This window comes from Tubulanus polymorphus, chromosome 3 (assembly GCF_964204645.1).
Source record: "Tubulanus polymorphus chromosome 3, tnTubPoly1.2, whole genome shotgun sequence".
Classification (NCBI taxonomy): Eukaryota; Metazoa; Nemertea; class Palaeonemertea; order Tubulaniformes; family Tubulanidae; genus Tubulanus; species Tubulanus polymorphus.
Window position 1 is genome coordinate 27,739,420 of NC_134027.1, and position 25,061 is coordinate 27,764,480.

A 25,061-nucleotide genomic window follows, 5' to 3' on the forward strand; every position below is an offset into this window, starting at 1 on the left:
TACTCTTTACTATAATAGAGACCATAAAAATTAAAGTTTTCCTTCATTTCATCAGTTTTAATGCAGACCTGTCACCACAGGTCCCGAAGGCTCTGCAAAAAGGCGCGAGCTGCCGTGTGAGGTCTCGCTTCATAATTATTGTTTTATAGTAACTTAAGATTAACTATATCCATGTTTAGCAATCTATATTATACTCTTTACTATAATAGAGACCATAAAAATTAAAGTTTTCCTTCATTTCATCAGTTTTAACGCAGACCTGTCACCACAGGTCCCGAGAAGCTCTGCAAAATGGCGCGAGCTGCCGTGTGAGGTCTCGCTGCATAATTATTGTTTTATAGTAACTTAAGATTAATTCTATCCATGGTTACCAATTTATGTTATACTCTTTACTATAAAGAGACCATAAAAATTAAAGTTTTCCTTCATTTCATCAGTTTTAATGCAGACCTGTCACCACAGGTCCCGAAGGCTCTGCAAAATGGCGCGAGCTGCCGTGTGAGGTCTCGCTTCATAATTATTGTTTTATAGTAACTTAAGATTAACTATATCCATGTTTAGCAATCTATATTATACTCTTTACTATAATAGAGACCATAAAAATTAAAGTTTTCCTTCATTTCATCAGTTTTAACGCAGACCTGTCACCACAGGTCCCGAGAAGCTCTGCAAAATGGCGCGAGCTGCCGTGTGAGGTCTCGCTGCATAATTATTGTTTTATAGTAACTTAAGATTAATTCTATCCATGGTTACCAATTTATGTTATACTCTTTACTATAAAGAGACCATAAAAATTAAAGTTTTCCTTCATTTCATCAGTTTTAATGCAGACCTGTCACCACAGGTCCCGAAGGCTCTGCAAAATGGCGCGAGCTGCCGTGTGAGGTCTCGCTTCAAAATTATTGTTTTATAGTAACTTAAGATTAACTATGTCCATGTTTAGCAATCTATATTATACTCTTTACTATAATAGAGACCATAAAAATTAAAGTTTTCCTTCATTTCATCAGTTTTAATGCAGACCTGTCACCACAGGTCCCGAAGACTCTGCAAAATGGTGCGAGCTGCCGTGTGAGGTCTCGCTTCAAAATTATTGTTTTATAGTAACTTAAGATTACCTATATCCATGGTTAGCAATTTAATATTATATTCATTGCTATAAAGAGACCATAAAAATTAAAGTTTTCCTTCATTTCATCAGTTTTAATGCAGACCTGTCACCACAGGTCCCGAAGACTCTGCAAAATGGTGCGAGCTGCCGTGTGAGGTCTCGCTTCAAAATTATTGTTTTATAGTAACTTACGATTACCTATATCCATGGTTAGCAATTTAATATTATATTCATTGCTATAAAGAGACCATAAAAATTAAAGTTTTCCTTCATTTCATCAGTTTTAATGCAGACCTGTCACCACAGGTCCCGAGAAGCTCTGCAAAATGGCGCGAGCTGCCGTGTGAGGTCTCGCTTCATAATTATTGTTTTATAGTAACTTAAGATTACCTATATCCATGGTTAGCAATTTATATTATATTCATTACTATAAAGATACCATAAAAAGTGAAGTTTTTTACATTTCATCAGTTTTAATGCAGACCTGTCACCACAGGTCCCGAAGGCTCTGCAAAATGGCGCGAGCTGCCGTGTGAGGTCTCGCTTCAAAATTATTGTTTTATAGTAACTTAAGATTACCTATATCCATGGTTAGCAATTTATATTATATTCATTACTATAAAGATACCATAAAAAGTGAAGTTTTTACATTTCATCAGTTTTAATGCAGACCTGTCACCACAGGTCCCGAAGGCTCTGCAAAATGGCGCGAGCTGCCGTGTGAGGTCTCGCTTCAAAATTATTGTTTTATAGTAACTTAAGATTAACTATGTCCATGTTTAGCAATCTATATTATACTCTTTACTATAATAGAGACCATAAAAATTAAAGTTTTCCTTCATTTCATCAGTTTTAATGCAGACCTGTCACCACAGGTCCCGAAGACTCTGCAAAATGGTGCGAGCTGCCGTGTGAGGTCTCGCTTCAAAATTATTGTTTTATAGTAACTTAAGATTACCTATATCCATGGTTAGCAATTTAATATTATATTCATTGCTATAAAGAGACCATAAAAATTAAAGTTTTCCTTCATTTCATCAGTTTTAATGCAGACCTGTCACCACAGGTCCCGAGAAGCTCTGCAAAATGGCGCGAGCTGCCGTGTGAGGTCTCGCTTCATAATTATTGTTTTATAGTAACTTAAGATTACCTATATCCATGGTTAGCAATTTATATTATATTCATTACTATAAAGATACCATAAAAAGTGAAGTTTTTTACATTTCATCAGTTTTAATGCAGACCTGTCACCACAGGTCCCGAAGGCTCTGCAAAATGGCGCGAGCTGCCGTGTGAGGTCTCGCTTCAAAATTATTGTTTTATAGTAACTTAAGATTACCTATATCCATGGTTAGCAATTTAATATTATATTCATTGCTATAAAGAGACCATAAAAATTAAAGTTTTCCTTCATTTCATCAGTTTTAATGCAGACCTGTCACCACAGGTCCCGAAGCTCTGCAAAATAGCGCGCGTTGCCGTGTGAGGCCTCACTAATTAATCAGTGTTATGTCTAATTTATGTCAACTTATAAGCTTGGACTGAAATGTTTTTGAATTGTATGTACACTTGGTTAATTAATTATATTGCGAGTAATTAATAATAATATATAATAATATAGGGCCTAATCTTAATGAGTGTTATTAATACTGATTATGATTACAAGGCACTACTGGTATCATTTTGCCTGATCTTGATATTTTTATGTTTCGTGTTACAAAAAAATAAATTAATTGTAAACAATTCGTTCAATGTTCTCCAATAATTCACAATCATTCCATCTTTATTATTATAAGGCGATATAGTTCAACAACTTTTTATAAACGGACAAACATAAATTCTTAAATGAATTTATAACACATCATAGTTTGTTTTTTGTTTTTGAATAACATATTCAGAAAGCACTACGATATGTTCTTTGTGTTCTTATCGGCTATCATTTGTTCTAAATCCGCGCCTATCATATCTTCTAATCGACTATCATCGGTTCAGTCATAACGATTTTCATTTTAGCGAATCGACCTGTCACCTGAGGTCCCACCTGTCATGTCAGGTCTTGGGCCCTGACATGACAGGTTCTGGAAACTCTGCAGACAGACCTAAATGGATTAATCCTGAAATAAGAGCGCGGGCGTCAAGTGGAGTGTTTTCCCAAAATTCGGACGACAAACTAACTACTAGCGAACCTGGTGGATCCTCGCCTGCCATACGTGGAATCCTCAACTGCCATGAAAGAACTTGTTCGTCGACATTTCTTAAAGCAGTTTTATTTTTAGTTTTTCGCATAGAATTCAGCAGAGAAACCTGCCGCTAGATGGCAGCGCAACGTTAGTTTGTTTTTATGCTGCGTTTTGTGGTGTTGCTATTCAAAATATTTGGTTTTTTGCATTTGAAAGTAGCGGGTGCTTATCCGGAGGTCACGTGGTCTAACTATAAGCTCATTTTCCAACTATAACTACCCAAATGATTTATATTTCTGATTTAGACTTGAAATATTTCATTGCCAGCTGTTAGCTGATGCTATTTATGGGTTATCAAATAAATAGATCACCGACAATAATTTATTAGCTCATTTCCAAAAGACGTCACTTTTAGTGAGAAAAATTATCACCAAAATTTTCCAAGGGTCATACCCTACAAACGTTTCAATTATCATAAAGCTCTATCTCTTACAGTTTTCACTCTACGGAGCTCCAAAAATTCTACTGATTTTCCTACTTTTTAGGTAACAATGATGGGCACTCTGAGGGGTTTTCTCTAATTACACATGGCCACTGAAAGAATTGATGATGATTTCGACTACATTTTCTCTTTAATAAAAATCACAATTCAACAACTAATTCACCATGACAAAATTAGTTCTCTTTAACAATAAATTCACCACGATCCCCAATAATAAATACCGGTAATAATAATTATCATTACTAACTATTGTTATTATTATAACAAAATTAATCCAATTGCATTTGAAATTTTTACTAAAATTATTTCATACTTTTCCTGATAAGCGCTAAGGGCGCTAAGATAAGTCAATAAGGGTTCCCTCGCGGCAGTATAGATGGCGCTGTCAATGAATATTGAATTTCCACCTCAAAAGCCACCACAAAAACAATATACAAAACATTTTGTTCAAATCAAATGCATTTTTATTGACGACAAATGATAACCAGCAGCTAAACATGGACGGATTGATTGACAAGTGGGCGGAGTCTCAGTGTAGTTCGGTCACTGGTCTCAAGTCTCGATATCATACGAAAAAAAAATCTAAATCCTGAATTTGAAGTTGATCGACAATATGCGATTTATTCATTCTTATTTTCACCGAAAATTAAATCATGATGATAGGCCGTACTGTGCGTTATATTGGCCGTAATGTGCGTCATATTGGCCTGTTTTTGAATTGAACTACATAAAATCGAAACAAAATTACATCGATGAAGTTACAAACTGAACACTGAATTTGAGGAGTGATAAACGTAGTTAAAATGTAGTAGACCAGCTGAGCAGTAATAACCACTGAATACAATAACCTACTAACAATCACTAGAAACATAAATCAGCATATATTACCATAAATCAGCATATATTAATCAGCATAAACAGTACAATATTCAATATTAATCTAATCTATATTAATACATCTATCTGCTTACAGTGTCTTACACTACATACAGCATATGTTTATATGGCACTGATAAAATGAAGATTTACAGATATAAACCTCGCTACACCTCGGATAAGTTGGTCAAAATTTGGTGAAATCTCTGTTTAAGGAGTTGAAGTTAAAAAATGATTTTGTATTTAGAATTCAGCCAAAAGTCCAAGTTGACCACGTCAGAGTGAAGCTGTCAGGTTTAACTGTATCGTTAATTACAGGTTTTAAAGAATTTAGAACGGAAAATGTTTAATTGAAATGATCAACAACTCGCAACTCAAAATCTATATTAGCGATTACAGGATTCACGTCTCCCTAGGATTCCATCTGAACCCAACAAGTTTTTAAAGTTACTTATTGGATTTTTTCACTTTGTTTCTCTATAAAATTCATCTTTTTCTGTGAAAACTACGTAATTCATCTTCGAAAAAATAAAATCTTTCCAGTAGTGAAACCACTTCACAGCGAGAGGCGAATATATCCGCCTAGTTCCGGTCTATCACAGACATCGCTTGACGGACAACAGTAGAAAAATATATAGATTCAATCAGTTCCACTAAACATCGACAGGTGGCGTGCAGTTTCATTTAGTTTCATCTCATGTCGAAAGGTGGCGTGTTTCGTGTTGGTCTCATTAGGGAACATCTAAAAACAAAAATATTATGTTTCAATGTTTCAATGTTACGATGTTTCAATGTTACAATGTTTCAATGTTACAATGTTTCAATGTTACAATGTTACAATGTTTCAATGTTACAATGTTTCAATGTTACAAAGTTTCAATGTTACAATGTTTCAATGTTACAATGTTTCAATGTTACAATGTTTCAATGTTACAATGTTTCAAAATTTCGATATTTTTCACTGATTAAATTCAACGCCGTTTAAAACACCACAGAAAGATAAGAATTAAAAAAAAGAGTTTGAAGTTTTCGCAGGAAAGAGAGTTAAAACCATGCTTTCAATAATTGAGAATTTATGAATATGATAAAAAAATTTAATTTATTGGATATTTTAAATACATATTTATTAGAGCAAAGTTAACAGAGAGAAATGATATAAAGTTTATATATCTTAAATCTAGAAATTGTAACTAAAGTTTTCGGACTTTTTATATATTAAGAATTTCATGCAAACTAAATGAATATAATAATGTAATACATGAAAGGGAACATTGTATTACAATGTATTTATTACTTACAATGAGTTTCTTGTGGGACATTGGGTAACACTAAAATGAGATGGGTTACACTAAAACTAGGGTATAAAATGTTTGGTTTGGAAGAAACGTTTAGAAAGAAATAACGCCGACAACGGGTATAGGAAAAATAATGATTTCATTTTCATGTTTGAAAATATTTAAACGATTATTAAATGACGGGGTTGATTACTTACTGTTTTAAACTGCTGTTAATAGTGATCGAGTGATTTAGAGAAGTAATGAGACAGAGAAAGAAAGTAAGAGAAAGAGAGTAAGAGGGAGTGGTTCATGTTAGTAAGAGGAAACTAGTTACCTAACAATCATCTATATATATATATATATATTAGAGTTTATATTCATATTCTAGTTTTTTTCTCTCAATAATTCACGAGTTTTAGATATAGAAAATCTTACTGGAAATTTACACAGATACAGAGAAAGAGAAACCACAATATTTCGGCTGTTGTCACCGGGGTCAAGGTTAACCATCACGTGAATACCACGATAACGATGTAGTTGTAACTGTAACTGTCAGTTCTATCCACTGGTTAACTTTGAACCAACTTTAAAACAACCGCAGCGCCCCCTAATGATGGAATTCAACAGCCGAAATGTTATAATCACTGTTTTATGAACTTACAGAATCTCAATAAATGCAAAAATCAAACATTAGAAATGTTTCGTATATTTTTCTAGTATTTGATTTTTCATTTATGACATTGCTACAGTCAAACACATGTTGGGAAATTGAGAGGTATAGCGAGAGGTATACTCAATACTTACAGACTGGTGGAGGTGTAAGAGGAGTATTCGGTTTAGATCGAGGCGTTACAGGGCGACTTCTAGGTTGAGGTTTCACTGGAACATAATCAGTGCTGGTTCCCGCAGTTTGTGAGTCTTGTAGCACGCATAGCGGCTGAAATACATCACAAATACATCAAAAATACATCAAAAATTAATACACGTCAATCAAGTACAAGTGTCTCTGCACAGTATGTAAAATCGAATCGAGTCGGAACCGGCGCATTTGTACTTATAAACATTTACGTAACAAATGATACAAATTTACTCGCAGAATATTCATAAAGTGTCTAATAATCTCAATTAAAGCGTTAAATGTTTCATTGAGTCATTTCTTTTCATTTCTAGTGCGCCTTATCTGATCGGAGTGTTTCATGTCTGGAATACTCACTAGTTTTTCAGTACTCGCCGATAGATTCGTTGAATCCGGTGATTCACTGCGTAATGAATTCAGTTTTCTGTGGCGACGACATCGGAACATTTGAATTAAAGCAGCTCTTAATTCAACACTTCCCAAACAGTAGAATATAAATATATAAACACCCTACAAAATAATATACACACATCAACTATACACGTCTCTGATCTGAAGACTGCATCCGAACCCCCTCACACTGGACCCTTCTCAGACTGGCCCCCTCTCAGACTGGACCCTTCTAAGACTGGACCCTTCTCAGACCGGACCCCTCTCAGACCGGACCCCTCTCAGCCTGAAACCTTTCTCAGACTAGACCCTTCTCAGACTGGACCCTTCTCAGACTGGACCCCTCTCAGCCTGAAACCTTTCTCAGACTAGACCCCTTAAAACCTGCACCTCTCTTAGCCTGAACCCCCTTCAGCCCAGACCATGCACTCCATCAGGCTGGACCCTACGGATCCAGGCAATTCATCAGGTCCGGGAGATGTATCATTATATAATTCATTTATTCATTATTTTACTAATTATCTCTAAAACTGTTATAAATTAGTTTTACTCCGTGAACTGAACCCGTTTTATATTTACCTGTAGCGTGTTGAAAATGACAAAGAAATATTGCACAGTAATCGCCGAGTCGAACACGGAGAACAGACCGAGTAACCACGATATTCCTAACACTGGTAACAACAATACTCCGTTACACGTCGCCTTTCTATAATATGAAACACGCATTTAGAAAATATCGCCGACAACAAAAACCCGAAGGTCCCAGTTACGAGTAAGGTTTGAGTGTATTTATGAGAGAACGGGGTAAGATGATTAGTACCTGAGGTCTACTATCAGATCTTCTCGTTTAATCGCTGGTGTTGAGATATTACACATAACTATCAATAACACACACATATTGAGCTGAATAGAAACAAAAAATAATAATCAATATTTACAAATTATCCACCTGTTTTTATTTGTTATCTCAATAAAAAGTTGTTAAGTGATTTTACCACAATGAACATCAGTATCGGACCGATGAACGCGTAGATGTAATTTCCTTGTGTTGAAAGCCAGCATCTAATAGGAGAACCATACGCCTCAACATTAACTCCAGCTGTAGCGCAAACTATTATCAACGGTATACCTACAAATATATCATCTCATTTCTAAGTAAAGTTGATTGTCACTTTTATTCTAGGACGAAAAAAATTATGTGGCATTATTCCACCTAGGATTAGTAACTCAATCGGACTGTCCTGCCAGTTGTCATGTGGCCTAAGGTCAGAAGTGGCTGGTCATCCGACTGTCCGCCTAGGGTTAGAGTAACGGGTAACTGTCGCGTCAGTCACCCGGGATTAGTAGCCTCAGGTCGTGCCTAGGGTTAGGGTAACGGGTAACTGTCGCGTCAGTCACCCGGGATTAGTAGCCTTAGGTCGTGCCTAGGGTTAGAGTTACGGGTAACTGTCGCGTCAGTCACCCGGGATTAGTAGCCTCAGGTCGTGCCTAGGGTTAGAGTTACGGGTAACTGTCGCGTCAGTCACCCGCGATTAGTAGCCTCAGGTCGTGCCTAGGGTTAGAGTTACGGGTAACTGTCGTGTCAGTCACCTGGGATTAGTAGCCTCAGGTCGTGCCTAGGGTTAGAGTTACGGGTAACTGTCGCGTCAGTCACCCGCGATTAGTAGCCTTAGGTCGTGCCTAGGGTTAGAGTTACGGGTAACTGTCGCGTCAGTCACCTGGGATTAGTAGCCTTAGGTCGTGCCTAGGGTTAGAGTTACGGGTAACTGTCGCGTCAGTCACCCGGGATTAGTAGCCTCAGGTCGTGCCTAGGGTTAGAGTTACGGGTAACTATCGCGTCAGTCACCTGACCTAGGGATAGGGCTGTGATTGGCTATGACGTCAACCATGTAAACATTGATGATATCAGCAGTTTTCGAAGTATCGTTTCTTGTAATAACGAAATCTTACCCCAAGCAAACGGAATATAGCACTTGATTCGTCCTTTAGTGACACCTGACGTGACGGCGTAGAATATATACAATCCTTCAATCCATAACCAAGCGAATGTCGCCACATAGAAATAGTGAATCAGCATCGATACTGCTTTACAGAAATTCTATAATAAATCATATTAATTGTAAATTTATACACATGTCTATATAGTTGCCAAACTGCGGGATTAACTGGTATTCATCCATCTCTCACAATGTGCTGATCGATTTTAAAGGCCTACCTTATTCACTAAAGCAGAATCGCTCAATAAGAAGAAGAAATGAGCAAAAATCATAGCAATCACTAAATTCAGATGGATGAAATTTCTCTCACAATACAGGTGTCTGAAAATACACAAAATACAGAAAATACAGGTGTCTGAAAATACACAAAATACACAAAATACAGGTGTCTGAAAATACACAAAATACAGGTGTCTGAAAATACACAAAATACAAGTGTATAAAAAACCTACGAATTCCCATAAGAATAAGCATCGATTCATCTTGCGTATCAATAGATGATCTTGTTGATTTTAAGTACTATGCATGATTAGCTGCAAGACATGGACCCCTGCTCCATGTATCCCTGCCTCTTGGACCCCTGTCTCCTAGATCCCTGCCCCATGGACCCCTGCCTCCTGGACCCCTGTCCCATGGACCCCCCCCCCCCTTGACTCTTTGCCTCCTGGACCCCTGCCCCGTGGATCCCTGCCTCCTGGACCCCTGTCCAATGGACCCCTGCCCCATGGACTCTGGTTGTGTAAGACAATTCAATACTTACCGATTAGAAACGAGTACAGTGAAGAATAACGATAAACACAACAATGAAACGATTAAACCGATATAGGTCAGAATTCTGAGGACTGTTTCATGAACGCTTGGAGTCTATAAAATAAAACATCAACATTTCATCCATTAAATTCCAGCTCAGTGGTTAATGAAGACGTGTATTATAGACTTACATGAACAGGAATCGGTTGCATCAAAATGGCGAAATTAGTCAAATGATTACATTCACAAGTTGTATGTGTTTTATCAGTAGAGATTACTCTACATCCATCACCGCCCCATTCTATATGTCCGTTCCTACACAAATATATATATATACAACATGATGACCACTACTACACAAAACATTATTATCAACGATATAACCGAGTAGAACAGTTTCATTCACTTTTTGGGACCAGAAAGAATAGTTATATTCCTTATTACTACAGTTTGTCGCATCCAGAATGAACGAAATTTTCCTATTTAACAAAAAACTAAATTTCTAATAACCGTTAATCTTATTTGGCTCGAAATTCTAGGTTTGTAATAATCGATAAATCGTTATAACCGAGGTTCCGCTGTATCAATGTAGATTGTAAAAGGCACAGATTGATGATGTCAAGTTGAACTTACTTTGAAACGCGTTTGACGAATGCGCAATAAACATTCAGTTTAGTTTTACCGCTGTTAACCTGTTGATGCGCTAGTTTGAATTTAACGACTCCTCCGTTATTAAATCCAGTAGTACGAGATGGATAAACACTGGCTGTGATTATATTACTGTTTACTATTACTACACTATCATTTATTGTGTGAGAACTGTGAAAATAGAAATCAATATCATTAGTAAAATCAGGCCTAATTCTGAGTATCAATCTTAGAACTTTCACCACTACGTGTGAAGTGTGGACGATCAGTTTGTGAAAGTGTGCTGATAAAATGTGTAATCTCTGGTGTTTGTAGTTCATTTTCAATTAGAAAAGTCTCAGGCGAAATACTGGACACATGTTGACGATAGCACAAATTGGAGTAATGAATATCTGTTGGGTTGCAGCAAATTGATACCTTTATAAACGCTATACTTACTTTGGTTCAACTGAAGATGGATAAAAATGTCCGATATTGTTGTATAAACACATAACTAAATTCGCTTTTATTCCTGAAAATAACATGAAAAACGTGTTAAATAATTTCGTATAGTTCGTATACAAATCGAAGTCGAGAATTAAAACCTACCAGAAACAATGTGATCCATTAAAATGTCATTAGGCGGTAGTTCTATAAAATCACTGTAATCTGGACGCCATTTTGTAAGAGTTGTTTTAACTGCTGTATCAGTGTAACTAGGGAAACTTATTGTTTCATTTTGACAATCTGTAACCACTAATTTACCAACAGTCATTACTAAAAATAGAAAATAGTTCCTGAAGGTTAGAGCTAGGTCTTCAGTTTAATCTGGCAAGAATTGCTTATCTGAAAGTTAGGCGAGATGTAAGTTAGGCGAGATGTAGTACTTACTGGCATTATTGGAGTTGAAATTCTTGGTGTAACAATTCGGAATATTTCCCTCAGTAAACTTGTCAACTAATGAACTGACGAATGTCTCTGTATTGTCTGGTATTGAGCTGATATTAGACTGCAATCAATCAAAATTTATGAATTAGAAATTAATGATAAAAATAACTTATTCTGCCTAAAATCCATAAACAATAAGTTCAATGGCTTTACAGCAGATAAAAAACTGAAATTAGTTTGATGAACAATGGGGTGTAAAGATTTCATTTGAAAATATCGATTGATTGACTATATTTGACGGGACAAGCTAAAGTATACCAGAGTACTAGGATAGAGTATGAGAAGGCTTTATTCTGGGCTGAGAATATATTAACGCGTGGAATTATATTAAAACCGTTATGATTCGAATCTGGTAGGAATTCGGTTAAATCTGAATTTGAATTTGAAATTTCAGTCAATATGTAACTGTTTATAAGTCTCACCTTATCTACATTTCCCAGATCGTTAGTCGGGTTCAGAATGTCACTTACTGTTGTGAGATATTTCTAAAAACAAAAATGATTAGGATATAGTGAAAACATTGAATAAACTACACACACTAGCTCAACGAAACATTTCCGGCTTTATTTTGATTTCATCATTATGTGATTCTCATTACGGATAAAGTGTCTTATTAATCGTGATCCATATTTTGTTTGTATGAAATAAAAACGTTTCTGGAATAAAACTCGATAATTCTACCTGAATTTGATCATCGAACACCGTGTTATTAACAGCAGCAGGCGGAGGAGCAGTAGCGATTAAACCGGTCCATTTAATAGTCGCGCTCACTTGATTCGAACTCAATCCACCATTTTTAGAAGCTACATTTAACATATTGAGATACGTGTCGACTTCATCCGTCGATACTGACGTCACAACTTTAGCGAGTTTAGCCACGTTCTCGGCAGTTTGATCCAAACAAACGCGATCTTTCCAACCGCTGGCGCAAATATCTGAATTAAGAGGAATTAGATGAATTATTTAATTCGATGATGTCGGATGATACAGGTATTATAGAAGCGTCTACTTACAAGGAGTAACCCACGGTTGTGTAACTGGTTGTGTTGATGTTGGAGGGTAAAATGTAACTGGAGGTCGAGTAAACTCATTTGGATTCACTTCCTCTACAAAATACACAAGAACACATAATTTTTTCCGATTGATATTTTTATATTTTCCACGTGTTGAGGGTCCAGTACCGCTTATTCTATCGTTATTATTAACTCTTTTTCGAATACAAATATCAATTTGTTGCCTCAAACAACAGTCTGGAACTTTTACCCCTCAGCCTGTACCCCTCATCCGCTCAGTCAGTTTAGAACACCAAACTGAAGGGGTACAAGGTACGAGGCTGGAGGTGCAGGTACCAGGTTGAGGGGTGCAGGCTACCAGGCTGATGTGGTGCAGGGTACCGGGAAGTAGATAAATTATATTTACCTATTCCATTACTACAGATTCCCAGTAATGTTTTAGTAAGGAATGGATCAGTTATAGAAAGTGCATGATCCCAAATAGCTACATCGTCATAAACAACGTAAGCGTTCTGCGGAGGACTGTACGAACTCTTTCCTAGGAAAACCATCTGTAAACTGTCAATACCTATATTCGCTTTAGCGAATGGGACTGTAGTTGACACTAGAAAATAGAAATATCATTCATATTTCATTTAGAATACAATCAAATAGTTTATTTTCAAAAAAGAAAATTAATTTTTAATTTTTCTCAAAAAAGACAAGATTTGTAGCCTATTTCATTTAGATTATCATCAACTTTTCTATAATTCTTTATTTCTATATAATCAGATACTTACTATTAAGTCTCCCGTTTATGAACAGAAAGAACCCTTTATTAGAACCATCTCCTTTCCAGATGAACCCTAAATTAGACCACTCCCTCATGTCAATCATCGCTGACGTTCTCCACGTCTCTTTACCGTCTGTCATATCAAAGAATATCTCCGCTTTCAGCGTATCGGTCCGACAAGTCGATGACGTCATGTAAATACGGAATCCGCGAGATGCCCGATACCCAGAACTGTGAATTAACCGTAAATAAACCGTTAAAACGTCGGTAGGGGGCAGCACATTTAAAACTTGGTCATGGTGGTCTAAAACTGGTCTTGAATTTAAGCCATAACGGTGCAGGTGAAACTTTTTGTTAGTTTAGCATAGACGATAATTAACTGAATTGATAATGAATTGAGTTAATACCAGTCTATAAAACCGGGCCCAGGTGGCGCGCAATGTTAATACTAACCAGAATATAGTTCCTTCTTTCTGCTGAGCTGGGGGACAATTTTTGATATTGACCCACATAGAGAACGTTATTCCATTAGTACAAAGAGCTGGATCACTCAAACACCTGCCTTTAAAATTACCTGTAATAGAATAAAAATATGTTACATTAGCCTGATAACCTGAATAAATAAAACTCCCCTCACGCCCCTCTCCCCCCGGTAATAGGGGGTAGAATTAATACCTAGTTTGATGTATCCTGCTGTTCCTACGTCATAAGCGCCTTTACTGGAGTTATGACGATCCGTGACGTATTGACCTTGAGTTTTATAAACTCCGTCATCTTCACTGATATAGAAAACCTGTTCACTGGATTGGTAACACGATTCTAGAACAGAGTATACAGAAAATATCAAACACCAATTAACTCATGAAATCATGAGATATGTAGAACTGATTGTAAAACTCGTTGAGTTGTCACACATTACTGCGGTCGACTCTATTTTCAGGACTCAATTTGTATTTCAAATTCAATCATTTTAGATTTTAGTCTTTCATTTGGATTAAATCAACGACGTAATTAATGGTTGTCAGACGACTTTAAAACAGTAGTGAGATCGACTCGATATACTTTACCTTGTAATGAGAAACCTTCAGGGAAATCATTAGCAGTCGGATAATATTTCAATGAAATATCGTCATATGTCGCTTTCAGAAATCCAGAATTATCAATATTTGATTTTCCTAAAGTGACTTCAGATAGAACTGAATTCCTCGACTGTTCAGTGCGAGCCACCTGTAAACATTCAAACATTGACTTTACAAGTGGAAACAAGTGGAAACAAGTGGAAACATAGTAAAAACAAAAAGCGGTGAAATAATCTTCCATGTTAATCATCGATACTTACCGGACTTAATTTCCGTTGGCTGTCCAGTACAATGCTTATTCCTGATTGGCTCATCCAAATAATTTGAAATTGGAACCATTGGTCAATCGGGACATCGACGGATTTCTTCCAAACCATCGTCCCATTAGCGACAGTAATATCAATCATCGATTCATTCTGTTCAAAACTGACGCCTTTCGTGCCTGGAAACGAAATCATAAATCATTTTATTGAGGATCATTCACTGAATCAAACGCCTCGACTTTTGGTTCTATCATTATTAGATATTTCAGCCAAACAAATAAAAGTTTAATCAGAGATGCAAATAAACAGTCATTTCTGTATTGACGCAGATGCCATCTATTTATTACTATACGAACTATCAAATCTACTTACTGTTATCATGAGCTCCCGATGTTAAAATGATTCCTGTTTGTTTTGAGAAGAGTTTTAGATGCATACTAATCATAAAACCATTGACGCAAAGAGCTGGATCTGTGATACATCCTCGAGAATGATTCCCTAATGATATCCACTGAGTAGCACCATCGGTAAATAGGGCTTTCCCCGTCATGAATCTATCTTGGACCTCGGTAGCTCCACCGTGAAGGGTCGGTTGTGTAAACATGTTTACGGTAGGACCTGATATCATCCATAGATAAACGCTGTTATTGAATAATGGAGCAGTTTTACCTGAAATAGAGACAAATACATTTCATATAAACCTTTCGCATCCCACACTGAGATCAGAGGTCCGCAATGGTTCCGTGTAATATTCTTGATGATCTACTCAAGGAAACATTTCAGACTCTTTTTATTCTTATTGTAGAATTGAAATTATCTTTACAACACGGGCCCTGATTGTTTCATCAGTTGTTATAATGAGGACAACATCAGTATTCGTGAAGATGACTATTAGGATATAGTGGAAACGTTGAATAAACTACACTAGCTAAAAGAAACATTTCAGACTCTTTTTATTCTTAGTGTGCAGGGATTTCATATCTTAAATCTGAATGTTTCATCAATGGTTATTTGTATTCATTAGATTTTGTATAATTATTCCATGTTTACTCACTGTCCATTCCCAGGAATTTGTAAGAATGACTCGGATAAATAATCGAGTTCCAAACAGCTACATTAAACACATCTATATCCTCGACCGCAGCGCCACCTATTGTAAGACTGTGAACAGCGCCAGATTCTGAAACTCCGTTAGATGATTCCGAATAGGTTGTACTCAGTTTTTTACCATTGTAATAAATAGCGGGATCGCTTCCGTCCATGTAGGTGAACGCGACATTCATCCATTTCCCGATTGGAATTTCCTAAAAACAACATTCATTCGATTAACTCATTTATTAGAAATCAAGTGCAGGAACTTCCTGAGCAACTTATCAGTACGATTTCATTATGAAATCGTTTTGTGGTAACAATTGTTTTAAAGGATCCAGTTCCACAGTTGTGGATCCGTTCCACAGTTGTGGATCCAGTTCTACAGTTGAAGATTCCATCATTGGTGGAACTAACTCTAGAGAACAGTCGACTGTGAAACTGGGTTCATAATTCTCACCTTCGATGATCTATAAATATGTCGAGTTCCATTATTCTGAATGATAAGTTGAAGCATTTTATTGACTGTTGATAGTTCACATTTCCAACTATAGGGCAAAGCTTCAGATCTATAAACAAAACACACGTCATTTCATTTATTGTATGATACATTATTCACGATAATTGACGAGTAAATACTGGAGACTTACGCGAGGAGAGGGACAACATTTTGAGTGATTCTATTCACTCTGATGTACAGAGCGATACTGAACGCTGATACTGTGAAATTAGATAGGAAATGATCCGCAGCGAATTGTCCTGTAAATAAAATAAAAACAAATCAGTGAAAAATAGAAGAAATTTTTCTATATAAAGAAATTTTTCAGTAGATGGATAAATGTTAGTTGGATAGAAATATCAGACGTGTGTACTAGAAAATAGATTGAGGCCATTCATCAACAGCAAAGTTAGCATCAATAGAATACTGGGGCCAGTTGCAAAGTCGTGGCTTGAGTTCAAAACTAATCTTAAGACTGGTCTCAAGTTGTTAGATTGGCTATAGAACTAAGTTGGTCTTAGATCGATCTTAAATCTAAGCCATGACTATGCAACCGGCCCCTGATTTCTACATACAGAATACCAAATCTATCGAATCTTTTTTTAAATTTTCCATAGGGGAGATTGGAGACTGACCTAGTATAATCTGACCAGCAGGTCCTAGATGAATCCAGTGTTGTCGTGGAGTCGCAGATTGTGATAGTCCCGGTAGAGGTTTAGTTGTTTGTTTACTCTCATACAGTAAATCTATTGTACTATCAATAAACTGTTGTTTCTGCCAGTAATAAACACAAGTCGAGTAATAATCATTATCTGAAAAAATTAGCGACGCGAACCAATCAAACACCTGATCTGATGATAGTCTGAAAAGTTGAGTCTTTTAATTTTAGATTGAATAAATAAATTTCTTTTTTCAATTTTTTCAATTTGTATTTATTAGATATTGATTGTATTACGGATCTACGTGTCCTCCTTGTCCGAGTCAGTAAAATGAGACTGATAGAACTTTATACGCGTCACTTGTTTATTTGAAGTACCAGTTTTCACTTCATTAGAATCTAATGCATCGACTCATTCACCTGATGAAGCTTTTATACATCAGTAACGAAAACTCGAACTTCAAATAAACAATCTCGCATATTAAGTACAATCTGTCTCGTTTTATTGATTCTACTCCAGGGCCCGGTTTTATAAACTGGTATTACCTTTAACCCGGGGCTTAACTCAATTCATTATCAATATTGAGCTAACCCCCGGGTTAAAGGTTTAACCAGTCTCTAAAACTGGGCCCTGGTTAACACGGCTCTTTCCACGTCAGAGTGTAGGGGTTATTCTACTATTCAGGATCCAGTTCCATAGTGATATAAAATTTCAATGATACCACTCTTAGGTCAAATTTCAACTCGACGATAATCTGGTCGATTATCAGTTGAAAATAGTCGACGATGTGCAGTATATATGTTAATGTACATACAGCTGTACATGTACATACAGCTGTACATGTACATACAGCTAGCTGTACATGTAGTTATGTAGTACAGGATAGTGATTTACCTGTTATTCCGAATGTCTGCCTGAATTCAAACGGTTCTATGTATTTCTCAGTGTACGCGAACGTATCGAATATAAACGAGGCGAAATTTTTTACGAATTCGTCATTATTTTCTCGTCCCATAAGAAACATCGTGTATCGGTCTCTGTATCTGACATCAGGACTTCCTTGTTTATTCACTGATAAAATCTGTCCGTTAATCGCCACATAGAAACCATTCTCGGCGTTCCACGATACAACTAGATGAAGCCACGTGTCTGAAATAGAATAGAGAGTCAAACTCGCTACTGCTCGAGACTTCGTTATCGTTGAGACGACAAATAGTTACTTACACATAGATATACAAATTAAGACTCGAAGGAATAGATATCTTCAGTAATGTGACGACTTATCAGTTTAATAGTACGTTATAATGAAAGTGAAATCCCTGAATGAACAGTTCATTGAGACAGAGGTTCGGGCTATTTTCTAACAGACACCTGATGATGGCTGTTAGAAAAGCAACTTCAATGAAAAAACTTTAAAATTCCTCTACTCTAATTGATATCTTTACATCTTTAGATTACGATGATAAAGATTTAGATGATAAAGATTTAGATAATTGAGTTGATGTAGGAGTCAGTGTGTAAGGAATTCTCACCAATAGGAAGAAAAGTGCGATCAATTCTACTTTTCCACAATCGTTTTCCATTCGCCATCCCGACAAACAGCGCGTTATCAGCCAGATACACAGTAAAACCTCGTGAATTATAATCTTGTTCTCCTGTTGTTACTAGATATTTCTGAGTGGATGCACTTTGTAATTCCGTCAGTTTAAACAGTAACATGAACGACAAGCCCGAGTTACAAGCTTCCAAATTCGTCAAACAATGTCCGGCGATCTTTCCCATACCCCGAGTTATCTTTACTTTGTGTGGAGCTGAAATTATAGATATTTACAAACTGAAATAAACCCAGCAGTAATGAATTAATTAATTCACTATTCATGACACGCAAATATTACTGACTCAATAAAATCCAGCCGTCAGGATTATTGATCACAGAAACTGCTTTTCCTTTGACGTCGTAACCCGCGACAAATCCACTGTTTCGACCCCAGTAAGCGGCTCCTATCTTCTGTGCTTTAACATTGAATGTATCAGCGCTCCAGTAGCCAGCTAGATCGTTACGATATATCAGTTCAGACGCTACAAATATTCAAATATACGTCAACATCTTGTGAATGAATTCAATAAATCAACTATTCAACAACCATTCAAAATCTTAAAAACCTATTTAAGAGAAGAGAATCAAATCAAACGACGAGACACTAATGCTCAAGAGACTCTAGAAGATCGTCAACTCAAGGGAACATTTCCGACTTTATTTTTCATTATTATATGGTTGGTGGGATTCCGGTCCAACATCGGCCAGAGACTGGTCCAGCAGCGAGCAGAGACTGGTCCTGCATCGGCCAGAGACTGGTCCAGCAGCGAGCAGAGACTGGTCCAGCAGCGAGCAGAGACTGGTCCTGCATCGGCCAGAGACTGGTCCAGCAGCGAGCAGAGACTGGTCCAGCAGCGAGCAGAGACTGGTCCTGCATCGGCCAGAGACTGGTCCAGCAGCGAGCAGAGACTGGTCCAGCAGCGAGCAGAGACTGGTCCAGCATTAGAGATCGGTCCAGCATCAGCCAGAGACTGGTCCAGCAGCGAGCAGAGACTGGTCCAGCAGCGAGCAGAGACTGGTCCAGCATCGGCCAGAGACTGGTCCAGCAGCGAGCAGAGACTGGTCCAGCAGCGAGCAGAGACTGGTCCAGCAGCGAGCAGAGACTGGTCCAGCACCGGGCATATAGAGACCGGTCCAGCACCGGGCATTAGAGACTTCAGCACCGGGCAGAGACTAGTCTAGTACCTAGCCGTTGTTCGGAACCGTAACAACGACTGGTATTCAGACCAGGCAGAGACTGGCCCAGCAGGCACTAAACTGAAGTATTATGTGATTCATGTCCTGGCAAGTGAAGTTATCCGCTGTGGCACTACTTTACGATATATTTCCGATCCTGCTGTGGCAAGTAGGTCTGGTGTAACTCCACGTGCCAGGGTAGAAACAGCCTATAGCGAGGTGGCAGCACTATACGACGATATATACCTGTTATTCCTAGAAATCGATGAACTTGAAAATCAAACAACATCTTCCTCCAACAAACAAAATGTGCTACAGTAACCCCTGGTAACGTGACGCTGGCAGCACCTACTCTTATATCAGCAGCAGATCCACTGGATCCAATCGGAGTCATCTATAAATATACCGATATTCAAAAACAGTGACCACACCATAAACTGAAGAAACGCTAATTGGCTTTAGGGGAGATACTTACGGAAACAGTTCGCACTGAACCGGTCTGTTTAACCCCATCCAAATACGCAGATAATTCACCATTCTTATAAACGAATCCAATATTGTGCCAGAAATCTTTTTTAAATGTTGAAGATATCTCGATATCTTTCGCATTCGTTCCGTCAGAAACTGCAGCAGAGAAATTAATAAATTGTGTATTCTATTCTATTCCCCGTTACTTTATTTGTAACGATCAGATCTTAAAAACAACATTTAATTATTGTTTCTGTGAAGATTGGATTTCGATAAGATTCAGAAGAATGAACTTTACACCATTAATTATAAATGACAGTTTCACAATTTACAAAACAAAATCCTCTGATATTTACTAACCTCTGATAATTGGTTTATCGGCTTTCCACAAGATGGCGTAACCTTTCACCTGTGGCCCTCGCATCCCGGCCACGAGTATGACGGCTTCACCTGGAGCGTGGTTAATAACAGCGGGTACTTTTACCCACAACCCGACACTAAAACCCGTAGAACTACATGACGTCACATCTGAACAACAGTTCGGTCCAACAACCTACAAATATTACAAACATGTCGTCAATCGTGCAGAGCTGGTGGCAGAGTTTCCCTCTCGCTCTCTCGCTCCCTCCCATCGAGATTAACAAACATCAAGGTTCTCAATAAAAGGAGAGATTAAAATCAAAATGCTCTAGAGGGTCTAGGGAACAATTCCGAATTTATTTTTCATTATCATGTAGTTGATAGTGAAGCAGCAAGCAGCAAACAGAAATTGGTCCAGCACCGGGCAAACAGAGACTGGTCCAGCACCGGGCAAACAGAGACTGGTCCAGCACCAGGCAAACAGAGACTGGTCCAGCACCGGGCAAACAGAGACTGGTACAACACCGGGCAAACAGAGACTGGTCCTCCAGCACCGGGCAAACAGAGACTGGTACAACACCGGGCAAACAGAGACTGGTCCTCCAGCACCGGGCAAACAGAGACTGGTACAACACCGGGCAAACAGAGACTGGTCCTCCAGCACCGGGCAGACAGAGATGGGGTTGAGGGGAACCTGCTGTGATGCTCAGTGGGTTCAGAAGTTATCATCAATAAAAAAAGACATCCTTACGAAGTAAGTGTGATATAAACTTACTGGGATTGAAGCATCGTTCGCTGGTAACATGAACGCCGTATCATTGAAACCTAGTAAACCTTGAGCCGAACTGGGAGACCCCGTATATGCGCCATTACTACTAGAATCGATAGGATTTAACTGCCAATAAAAATCAGCTGACGTGTAATATGGATTCAAACCTGAAATAAATAACAATATTAATCATTATCGCAGAGCTAGTGCTAATAAACATCATAAACATAGAACAGGTTATTGAAAAAAGTGCCGTAATAGAATTCTGTAAAAACGAAACGGCGACGGTTTCACCTGTTGACTAATAGACATAACCAGATGAATTCATCCCAAACAGAATGGATGAAACACCTATAAACTCATTTCACATATTCATCAATTCCGTTTGAAGATGCTTCCGTTTATGGTTATTGTATTCTGATGATGGCCGTTTATTCAACAGTCGTCACATTGTGCGGTATCGTTTCAATAAATCTAATCGAATACAGTATATTATTGTGGGACTCTATCTGGGATAACAAACCTGCATCTTTATCAATCAACAGTCGACTGGTGTTACCATAGGGATAAGCCGGTTTCGGTGGCGGAGGTTTTACAGTCGTTACTAAAATAAATGAATAACAGATATCTAAAAATATTCAAATGAAGCCGAAATATGAAATATTGAATAATCGAAAGACGACACTTACACGGTGGCATTGTGGGTAATCCATTCAATATGTAATCTGTAAATACATAGAATAAGAGCCATTAAATTATTGTAAATTCACTTGAAAACATTGCAAATTATACTGTCATCGATTTACTAATTCTGTCATGTTCCATGTATACCTATTGTAATTGTGTATTCTATCTAATTGAGGATGAATAAAGAATTAATAATCGTCGTACTTACTTAAAGCCCCGGTAACCATCACCAGTTGGTTATCACGTATTGGCCATTCCCAAATTGCGATCTCATCGATTTCCGCGTTAGTGATATCGACATAGTTACCACTAGAGTCTGTTCTACAACCAACATATAGATACACAGGGCGGCTTGTGATGGGTGTGGTTAATTGTTGACCTAATCGATCTGAACCATAAATCACTCCATTCAACAACATCTGTATTGAAAAAAAAACATTTTCACTTCCTTGTTTTATGAATATTTCTCAAGGCTGGACTGAAAATTCTATCGATTTGGGAAATTCCCTAAATCCATGATGGCGGCTAAGCTAATTAGCATAATATATTCAAATTATGATTAGCATATGCATATTGGAGTTCTCCGAGTGAAATTAGACTCAACAGAACATTAAAATTGAACCAATTTAAACTCTTAACAGTTACATCTGACTCTGCGGTCAACTGTGGAGATGGATTCCGATAGTACCGGTAATACAGTTACATCTGACTCTGTGGTCAACTGTGGAGATGGATCCCGATAGTACCGGTAATACAGTTACATCTGACTCTGCGGTCAACTGTGGAGATGGATCCCGATAGTCCCGGTAATACAGTTACATCTGACTCTGTGGTCAACTGTGGAGATGGATCCCGATAGTACCGGTTTTTACTTGTGGTTCTTATTAACAATCAACAAGAATAAACCCAAACAAAACGATTTAAAACTATTTGTTGAATTACTCACATCTAACCCGTTACTTAAACTCCAGCGAATAGCGATATGAATCCAGGTGTGGAGCGGGGAATCCCCGAGATTATCAGTCAATGATATTTGTATCGTCCATTTCTTGTTATTGGTAGAAAGTTGAGCGTGTAAATTAGTAGCGTCTTGGTAGACCCAGTAACCCTGATCAGCTCCTATCGAAATAGTACCAGACAAAAACTGACGACATTTTGCCTCTGAATTACAGTGACAACTACATTGACATAGCCGATATTTAAATGAAAAATCCTGACACTGTTAGAACATAATCAAGATATTTCATCAATTGTAGAATTATTTCTAGGGCTGCTTTCTTGTATAAGCTAAATGTTGCTTCAAAGCAGTCCCTCATTTAATATTATTACATCTTCAATCCATTTCCTTATTCATTAATTTTGTAAAAATTTTACTTGAAAATATATCATATCATATCATATCATATCATATCATATCATATCATATCATATCATATCATCATATCATATCATTAATCATTTCATCAATTGTAATTTTACCTAAATTAGTTCAGGACGTGAAAATGACCGAAAATTCATTTTAGAATTTGCAGCTGTTACTTTTATCGTTGGACTTTGATTAAACTAGAGCAGATATTTTCGGAGAAGAAGTTTGATTAGTTTTTACCTGTAGAGAATATAGTTTTGATGCCGCTATTCCAGTTGAGGAATTTCACCCACATTCCTACAGTCAACCCGCTATAACACCATTCAGGCTGTACTGTACACCGGTGCTCGTTCGTAGGCGACTGTCCAAACGGATAAACCTTCAGACATGATTTCGTCACCGGATCGATATTGATTCCTTCGCCTAAAAAACTCTCTTTACTCAATTTCAAATTCGTGACGTCACTGATATCGAAACCGGATATTTGGCCGTCATTTTGAAACGTATAAGAACCGGAAGTCGTCTTAACCGAAGTCAGCGGGTAGTGAAAGTGTGCGGTCAAGTGATATCTTATATCTGAAAGTAATATTCACAGTTGATCAGTTGAATATTAACGATTAATTATTAATTTATGTAAATAAGATGACTACATATATTACCTGATAAATCTATATCAGGCGGCGGACCGGGACCGGAACCGGAAACTGGAGTTATCGTCACTTCAGTGGTTGTCGATTGCGTAGATGCGGTAGAATCTATTGCTGTAGATGTGGAATATATTGCTGTAGTTGTAATACCTGTAGATGAGGAGCCTGTAGATGGAGAGCCTGTAGACGAAGAATCTGTAGATGGAGAGCCTGTAGACGAAGAGGCTGTAGATGTAGAGTCTGTAGATGAAGAGTCTGTAGATGAAGGCTGTGTAGATGTAGATTCTGTAGATGTAGAAGTTGTCGGACAATTTGAACTTCCGGGAGCACATGTCGTAGATGGAACCGTGGATGTTGAAGTAACGGCCAAAGTGGTTGATGTTAAGGTAGTTGTAGTCGGCTCTGGGGTAGTTGGTACCGTGGTAGTTGTAGTTGGTGGTGCGGTAGTTGCTTCTGTGGTAGTTGTAGTTGGTGGTGCGGTAGTTGCTTCTGTGGTTGTCGTAGTTGGTGGTGCGGTAGTTGCTTCTGTGGTAGTTGTAGTCGGAGCTGCAGTTGTTGTAGTTGCCTCGGTAGTAGTTGTAGTTGCCTCGGTAGTAGTTGTAGTTGCCTCTGTAGTAGTTGAAGTAGTTGTAGTTTCTACAAAAGACTCATCAATGACTAACAAATTCTAAAACGATGAAACAACTGCTGTGAAAAGAAAGTATATTATTAGTGCGTTACTCTACGGACCTGGTTTGAAGTTAATGCCTTCTCTGTTTCAATACATCATCACATGGACCAATAAATGAGTTATAAAAATTCACTTACCTCAAGTTTCATCATGAAAACCAACCCCCAAAAATTTCATGTTTTTTTTAAAACCAAATTTCTATGATTTTTAGCGGGGAAATCGCCCTCGTTAAAATCAATTTTCGCAGTTTGCGATCGATAATTGAAACCACAGATAACTCTGACTCAAAACGGTGAAATATTGATTATATTCTGGTTGATAATCGAAGTACACCATGTTCAGGAAAATCGATAAAACCTGAAAATAGAAAATAAATAAAACCATTCTATTTCTATCATAAAGAGTGAGTTTCTTTTTTTCATAGAAAATTCAA

General features: G+C 37.6%; 1 protein-coding gene across 1 annotated transcript; it reads right to left on the minus strand.

The window, feature by feature from the left end:
- Nucleotides 1-4,211: 4,211 nt before the first annotated feature.
- LOC141902276 (uncharacterized) lies at nt 4,212-24,777 on the minus strand. Its single transcript, XM_074789924.1, has 43 exons — nt 24,766-24,777; nt 23,971-24,625; nt 23,552-23,887; nt 22,892-23,064; nt 22,154-22,364; nt 21,948-21,983; nt 21,782-21,862; nt 21,265-21,425; nt 20,490-20,682; nt 20,137-20,285; nt 19,908-20,055; nt 18,788-18,967; nt 18,421-18,699; nt 17,783-18,037; nt 16,865-17,041; nt 16,381-16,489; nt 16,191-16,299; nt 15,696-15,945; nt 15,014-15,310; nt 14,639-14,820; nt 14,367-14,526; nt 13,975-14,118; nt 13,753-13,873; nt 13,307-13,530; nt 12,934-13,131; nt 12,528-12,620; nt 12,196-12,449; nt 11,937-11,999; nt 11,458-11,575; nt 11,176-11,343; nt 11,026-11,098; nt 10,573-10,758; nt 10,131-10,254; nt 9,950-10,053; nt 9,408-9,510; nt 9,143-9,290; nt 8,188-8,321; nt 8,013-8,095; nt 7,772-7,898; nt 7,160-7,312; nt 6,751-6,883; nt 5,968-5,997; nt 4,212-5,411 (listed from the first exon to the last, which is right to left on the minus strand). The coding sequence occupies exons 1-43, from the start codon at nt 24,775-24,777 to the stop codon at nt 5,401-5,403; spliced, it is 6,945 nt and encodes a 2,314-aa protein (XP_074646025.1). The 3' UTR covers nt 4,212-5,400.
- Between the last annotated feature and the right edge of the window lie 284 nt (nt 24,778-25,061).

Excerpts from the sequence above, each read along its gene's own strand:
- LOC141902276 (XM_074789924.1), bottom strand. Across the intron at positions 23,888-23,970 it reads GCCTGATATAGATTTATCAG|ATATAAGATATCACTTGACC; the intron begins GTAATATATGTA and ends TATTACTTTCAG. Across the intron at positions 15,946-16,190 it reads ATATTTATAGATCATCGAAG|GAAATTCCAATCGGGAAATG; the intron begins GTGAGAATTATG and ends TGTTGTTTTTAG.